This window comes from Zootoca vivipara, chromosome 6 (assembly GCF_963506605.1).
Source record: "Zootoca vivipara chromosome 6, rZooViv1.1, whole genome shotgun sequence".
Taxonomy (NCBI): domain Eukaryota; kingdom Metazoa; phylum Chordata; class Lepidosauria; order Squamata; family Lacertidae; genus Zootoca; species Zootoca vivipara.
In genome coordinates this window covers 15,791,693-15,799,372 of record NC_083281.1, presented here as the reverse complement: position 1 = coordinate 15,799,372, position 7,680 = coordinate 15,791,693, and the positions used below count along the sequence as shown (strand labels likewise).

At 49.5% G+C, this 7,680-nt stretch overlaps 1 protein-coding gene across 1 annotated transcript; it reads right to left on the bottom strand.

The window, feature by feature from the left end:
• Positions 1 to 870: 870 nt before the first annotated feature.
• OPA3 (outer mitochondrial membrane lipid metabolism regulator OPA3) lies at positions 871 to 7,313 on the bottom strand. Its single transcript, XM_035117725.2, has 2 exons — positions 7,131 to 7,313; positions 871 to 2,163 (listed from the first exon to the last, which is right to left on the bottom strand). The coding sequence occupies exons 1-2, from the start codon at positions 7,270 to 7,272 to the stop codon at positions 1,835 to 1,837; spliced, it is 471 nt and encodes a 156-aa protein (XP_034973616.2). The 5' UTR covers positions 7,273 to 7,313; the 3' UTR covers positions 871 to 1,834.
• Positions 7,314 to 7,680: the final 367 nt, after the last annotated feature.

Sequence of the window (7,680 nt, the reverse complement as noted above, 5' to 3'; positions counted from 1 at the left end):
AGCGGGACCCAGCTGAAGCGCCGACAAAGCCTCAATCATCCTGTGCTGGGAAACGTTGTGGCTGTGGGGTTGTGGAGGTTACTCTGGCTACCCGGCGCTGCTCCTTTCACCCTCCGCTGTTTGTGGCGTGCAGCAGCAGCAAACTGGAAGGGCCAAGCAGCGCCTCGTGGTCTGCAGAAACGCTCACACAGTGCAGGATTGTTTTCCAATTATCTCGGGACAGTCGCTCCACCTGGAGCCATAACTTGCCTTTCTCTTTCGCCGTGTAGCGTCAGCGATTATTCCCCTCCTCCCTTTCTGCCCGCTCTCTCTCCCCTCCTCCCTTCCTTTCCCCTTGGCACGGGACCCACTGAAGTGCCGACAAAGCTCCCAGCAGCGCTGCGCAGAGCGCCCCGAGCCGCAGCAGGAGTGGGTGAGGGTAACGGAAGTCGGAAGTGGTGTGTCTGCCGCGCGCCTTTCCTCTATGGTCTCTACGGGTGCCGCGGAGGAACCTCCTGGTGGAATTGCGCTCGCCCCTGGCTTTGCATGGAGCACTGCCGAGCGGGCGAAGCCGGGGACGCCCCGGGAGGGAGCAGGAGGCGGCGGCGCCTGCGGCGGAAACAGGAACGGGACGGCGGAGAGGCAGAGAGCCACGGTGCTCCTCCTGCGGCTCAGGGCGCTCTGCGCAGCACTGCCGGGAGCTTTGTCGGCGCTTCAGCGGGTCCCGCTGGCTCGGGGCTCCATGCGGCGCACGCTGCTGGGCGCTTTGTCGGTGCTTGAGCAGCAGCAGCAACTTACCGGTTAGTAAAAGAAATAAAATAAGACACCCCCCGAAAATAAGAGTAAAAATAAATATAAGACATGTCTTAAAATGTGAGAAACACGGTACTTTGATCACCTTTGGGATTGGGTGCTGAAAGTTTTCACCCCTTCTTGGGAGGGTCAGGAAGAGGTTGCTGGGAGTCGTAACCCAAAAGGCAGCAGAGAATGCCAGGCTGGGGAAAAGCTGTTTTAGGGCACGTTGAGAGGGCCTCGGTTGGAGGCCAAAACTGTGCCACCCTCTCCCCAAACACCCTGTCCTCTCTCAAAGACCGTGGATGGATTTGCTCTGCTTGATTCCTACATGTTAGTGGAATTCCCCAAACCACTGTACTTGGGGACTGAAACTTGGAGGAACCTGAAAGCAGCTCCCAGACCACCTCCCCAAAACCCCAGCTCCGTAAATGGCGGAAAAGAAGATCGCTGCACCATCTCAGTGCTGAAAAGCAGGACATGCCCTGGCAGTGTTTTTAAATCCATGGCCACAGGGCATCGGTTCTCTCTCCCCACTGCCAGAATATGGGAAATGTTTATGCTATAGATTAACACATGCCAGAAAACGGGAGGCTTTGCCCTCTACAGGTCAGGGTTACCACCATGAACACACCACCCAATATAACACAGAGTTAACCAGGGCTAAAGAACCCCTGACTGATGGCCAACTGTAGTTGGAGGGTACCCCCAGCGGTCATCTAGTCCAACCCCCTGCCATGCAGGAGTCCCAACACCCACCCGCTGCCTTTGCAGCTTCTCCCCACGATCAGCGAGGCTAAGGAGAGAGCTTTTTCTCTGCGGTTTGTTTGTTTTTAATAGATTCAGTATTTACACGCTGGGAGAAGGCCAAGAAACTCAGCACCACAGGGTACGTTGGGACGCGGGGCTTTTGCACCCCGAATCCTGCTGCGTACGCTAGGATCCCCACGGCTCCCTTCGCCATCCAGTAAGGGGGAACCTCACAGTGCAGCCGGCAGTCGAGCGCAGTTTTAGGAAGCCGCCTCTCTCTCTCTCTCTGCCCGCCATCCCCAAGAGAGCACCGTTATTTCTTGGGGGAGGCAGAGACCTCCACGAGGACCCGGTTGACCTCCCGCAGCCGGGCGTCCAGTGTCTCCACAGTCAAGTTCAGCTCGGCCACCTGCTCCTGCAGGCTCTCAAGGGTGCTGCTCAGCTCGTCCTCCTTCTTCCTGCTGTTGGTGGCTTGGCGGGAGTACTCCAGGAAGATGCACAGCCCCCCCACCCCAAAGACGATGGCTTCGCCCAGCAGTTCCGCCCCCAGTTCGGCAGCCGCCTCCTCGTTCAGCGGCTTGATGGCGGCGCCCCGGAAGCCCATGATACGCATCTTGGCTCTCATCTCCACCCAGTGGTACACTGCAAGAGGAAAAGGAAGAGTTAGAAATGACCGGGGTGCCTTCCAGGCATCACTTATTAATTTTTATCATAAATAAACAATAAAAACGTGCAGCCCACCCCAGAGACCATTCCTGTGTAACTATCCAACCTCCCAACGTAGAAACATATTACAATGCCAACCAAATACGCCATATAATCCCATATATACTGGAAGACGAGACAAAACAATGGGTACACCTAGAGAGGGACTCAATTGAAAATATCTGCACCACAGCATACCCATTCCTCCTGAACAAACTAAGGAAAATCCCCATAACACTCAACAGGTACACACAAACAATGTTCAAAGCATAGAAAGCAGAAATAAGCAAACTATCCCCTACCCCATCCCCACTAATTCCCCTGGCTTACCACCCATCATTCCACCATGCAGCACAAAAACCAGATAAAAACCTGGCAAACCAAAGGTTTACATCGCCTAATAGACTTCTATAAAAACAACAAATCTTTGTCAACACAAGAAATACAGGACAAACTAGAAGACATCCCAATGCCCTAGTTAGCACAACACCAATTATATGCCTTTCTAAACAACCCAACAATAAAATCAGCAACAACTAGACCCCTGACAACCTTCGAAAACCACCTCCTAATGACAAAAGGACACAGCAAAGAAATGGTTTCTGTAATATACAAAATACTACTCCAAAATCCCACAAACCCACTAGACGCAATAAAAAGACAATGGGAGGATGACATAGGATATGAAATCAAATCAATGGACCAGAATGTGGTCTAAACCCCCCTTTAAATCCATATCAATGAAAAGAAAAGAACTCACCCTAAAACTCACCTACAGGTGGTACCTAACACCAAGAAAGCTAGCACTAATACGCCCAGGAACCTCACCAAAATGCTGGAGAGGGTGCACCTTCACAGGTACATACCTCCACATGATGTGGGAATGCCCCAAAATCCAATTATTCTGGGCAACAACCATACGAGAAATATGTAAAATAACCAAACAAGTAATAGAAATTAACCCAGAATTGGCCCTACTAAACATCTTCCAAGATAATAATGCCCATTTATACCACAAAGACCTCATAACCCACCTACTTTCAGCAACCAGAAACGTCATAACCAGACATTGGAGAGACCTGTCAGGAGTAAGCATGGACCAATGGTACCAAATAGTAGGGGAAACAGCCTTACTAGAAAAACTAACCAACAAGCTGAAACTGACATGGGGACAAATGTAAGAGGATGCCTTCACCCCGGTATGGTTCCCCTTTATCACACACAACAAGATTTGTTGTTGTTGTTGTTTAGTCGTGTCCGACTCTTCGTGACCCCATGGACCATAGCACGCCAGGCACTCCTGTCTTGCACTGCCTCCCGCAGTTTGGTCAAACTCATGTTCGTAGCTTCGAGAACACTGTCCAACCATCTTGTCCTCTGTTGTCCCCTTCTCCTAGTGCCCTCAATCTTTCCCAACATCAGGGTCTTTTCCAAGGATTCTTCTCTTCTCATGAGGTGGCCAAAGTATTGGAGCCTCAGCTTCACGATCTGTCCTTCCAGGGAGCACTCAGGGCTGATTTCCTTAAGAATGGATAGGTTTGATCTTCTAGCAGTCCATGGGACTCTCAAGAGTCTCCTCCAGCACCATAATTCAAAAGCATCTATTCTTCGGCGATCAGCCTTCTTTATGGTCCAGCTCTCACTTCCATACATCACTACTGGGAAAACCATAGCTTTAACTATATGGACCTTTGTCGGCAAGGTGATGTCTCTGCTTTTTAAGATGCTGTCTAGGTTTGTCATTGCTTTTCTCCCAAGAAGCAGGCGTCTTTTAATTTCGTGACTGCTGTCACCATCTGCAGTGATCAAGGAGCCCAAGAAAGTAAAATCTCTCACTGCCTCCATTTCTTCCCCTTCTATTTGCCAGGAGGTGATGGGACCAGTGGCCATGATCTTGGTTTTTTTGATGTTGAGCTTCAGACCATATTTTGCACACAACCATATCTTGCACACAACAAGATAATGACAAAAATTTACCGCCAGCATATAAATCAGTATGGCTAACCTGACCCCAAAATACCCACCCACTCCACTCACATATGAAAACAAAGACCATCATAGCCAATCACAAATGAACAACCCCATCTCTCTCACCATCAAAAGAACACAAGCGAATAAAGAAGTACCAACACAAACAAAGCTGACATCAAGCCCTACATATATTAAGCAAAACAGAAACATCATCACCCACTCTCACCCCCATCCACCCTCCCACCCCCATCTACCTTGTTTTCCTTCTTTCTTATTAGTGTCTTAACAAATGAAACTGATTTGCAAAAATGATACATGTAAAAATATGAGAGACACTGCACACACCTTTGTAATTCAAGAAATCTTTAATAAAAAATACTTTTTTAAAAAACTAAAACTATCCAACCTCCCAAAATTTCAACACCTCTTGGATGGTTTGACCCCCTTCCGTTTTAACAGTATAAATTCTGCAAACACCTTCCATATCTCCTCAAAATCATTTCTCCTGCATATTCTCCATTTTACCTGAATGGCACATGTTAATTTATCATCAACTAGCTGACCCGGCCACGCGTTGCTGTGATTCTTTCCTGTGATCCCCCCCACCCTGTCCCGATCCATGACGTATCCTGACCCTCCTCCATCCACCCCGGCTCATCCCTGTGTTTCGGTAGGATACCCTTCCCTCTGTTGTCCCTGGGGAGTGTTGGCCCCTCCCCCCTGTATCTCCATACCTTGGCCCCCACCCTTCGAAAAGGAACTGTCGGCTTCTAGGTTCTATTTCCCAGCATGCACTTTTGTCTGAGCCTTCTGTTGTCCCTGGGGAGTGTTGGGAGCAGACATGGAGCAATGGATTCAAACTACAAGAAATAAGATTCCACCTAAACATTAGGAAGAACTTCCTGACAGTAAGAGCTGTTCGACAGTGGAATTTGCTCCCAAGGAGTGTGGTGGAGTCTCCTTCTTTGGTGGTCTTTAAGCAGAGGCTTGACAGGCATATGTCAGGAATGCTTTGATGGTGTTTCCTGCTTGGCAGGGGGTTGGACTGGATTGCCCTTGTGGTCTCTTCCAACTCTATGATTCTATGATCCTATTTCTGTCCTCCAGGGCAGGAAGGTGGGCAGGACACCTCCTGCGAAACATTATTTAATGGAACAGATGCCCATGAACCATAATAAGTCAGGGGTCAGCAAACTTTTTCAGCAGGGGGCCGGTACACTGACTGTCCCTCAGACCTTGTGGGGGGCTGGATTATATTTTTTGGGGGGGGGGATGTACGAATTCCTATGCCCCATAAATATGCCAAAGATGCATTTTAAAGAAAAGCACACATTCTACTCATGTAAAAACACACTGATTCCCGGACCGTCCGCAGGCCGAATTGAGAAGGCGATTGGGCTGCATTCAGCCCCCAGGCCTTAGCTTGCCTACCCATGATAATAAGTGCTTCAGCTGGGCAAAAGTGGACCCCCCCCCCAGCCCGACATTCAGTTTGCAGCAGAGGACAGCCAGGTGTCCCTGGGTAGGTGACATGCAGGACACTGTGGAGGCAAGCCTGCCCTGCTGCATCTCCTTGCAGGAGGTAGACTGCCTCAGCCCCTGGAAGCTCCACTCTGCCTCCCCCAACGCGCTTGAGCGAGGCCGGCCCTGCACAGGCAGGAGCGGCCACGATCCTCCTCCAACCCCGACACTGGCACCACATAAATCCTGCTCCACATTGGCTACAACTTGATTGTTTTGTATGCTGTGGATCCCATACAGTGGTACCTACCGTAGGTTTTTGAACAGCTTAGTTCCCGAACAACCCAGAAGCCGAATGCTGCAAACCCGGAAGTAGGTGTTTCCCCGGAGGCCGAACGTGCTCCTGAGCTTCTGTTTTTACAGTTGTGCAGCAAATTTGAGCCCCCCCCCGCATAGTAATTAAGGTTTCTTTGCTCCTGTTTTCACCCTTAAGCAGCAAATTTAAGTCGCCCCCCCCCATCATAATTAAAGCCTTGTTTCTGACTGCAGTCTTCTGAGGTGATATTTGGTGCTTTTGTTTTAGCAATTTTTTGTGTTTTTGTTTGTGTGGCTTTTTCATTTTTCTGTCTGTTCCTTGTTTGTCGTTTTATGATTGATTGTGTGACTGTGGAAATGGATAACCCCCCCCCCCCAACAATGACTATCATCAGTGCAGGTAAGAAAAAAAATAATTTTAATTTTTATCATCTACATTTATTTTATCATCTTATTCATTTTATAGTACAGAATATTGATTATTGCTTTCATTTTATGGATCAATGATCTCGTTAGATAGTAAAATTCATGTTAAATTGCCATTTTAGGGGTTGTTTTTAATATGATAAAGTGTGCCTTGGTTTTGGAACCCTTTAGTTTTGGAACGGACTTCTGGAATGGATTAAGATTGAGAACCAAGGTACCACTGTACTTGGGAATTCCCCGCCTGGGGACACTAGGCGGCTAAAGAGCACCTTTGCTCAGCCAAGCCTGTCCGGAGGCTTAGAAAGTTGGTGTGTCTGTTTCCACTCTATTGATGAATTTAAGTTTGGATTTCTAACTTAAGTTTTGAACTTTTCATTGCTTTGTTTTCATTGCTTTGTTCTATTTGTAAACTGCTTTGATGGTTTTTCTAAACAACCAAGCGCTGTACAAATTTTATTAAATAATAATAATAAAATTTCCGGCGACTCAGCCTCCTCCTCCGCCCCGTCCGCTTTCGCACGTGCCGCCAGCGAAGGGGACCTCTCAATGTCACCACCGTAGCGGCTCTGCCCCCCCGATTGGCCCACGGCTCCTAGGAGGTCCGCCCCCCTCGTCTCCCTATTGGCTTACTCCCCTTGCGTGCCCGCCCGTCCTCGCTCCCATTGGCTTCCCTTTCAACCCTGACGCGAGACTCCCCCTATCGTGGGGGGCGCTCCCGCCGACTAACTCACGTTGCGCGGGGGGCCCGCAGATGTACTGGCGGAAGAAGGGGCTCGCGCGGGCCCCGTCCTTGATGCGCGCGGCCAGGGGCTTGGAGAGCTGCCGAACGCCCAGGTAGAGCAGCTTGGCAATCGGGAAGGCGCCGGCCACCATCCTCGCGCTCCCAGCGGCCCCCGCGCGGAGCACGGCGCACGCAGACGCCGCGCCTCGGTGACGTCAGCGCGCACGTCACGCCAAACCTCCCTGGCGTGCGTCTGCGGCGTCAGCTCGCAGACTCACGCCTGTCCTGCCCCTGCATATGCCGTATGCAAATAGACCTTATTAATATGCTAATATATTCTCCCACGCATGACACACTGGGTGAGGTAACACGTGGGCGCATGCTAATGAGGCAACGTTGAATAATATTGTTTTTTCATCTCATGAATATGCTAATAAGGCGAACTGGAATGTACTGTATTTGTTTTTTTCCTTTTCATAAATATGCTAATGAGACAAAGTGCAATATATTATTTTGACTGTGTTAATTACATGTGTACTTTATATTTTTACTGTGGTTTG

Coding starts and splice junctions, on each gene's coding strand:
- OPA3 (XM_035117725.2), bottom strand. CDS start 7,272: ATGGTGGCCGGCGCCTTCCCGATTGCCAAGCTGCTCTACCTGGGCGTT. Junction 2,164..7,130: donor CTGCGGGCCCCCCGCGCAAC/GTGAGTTAGTCG, acceptor TTCCTCTTGCAG/TGTACCACTGGGTGGAGATG.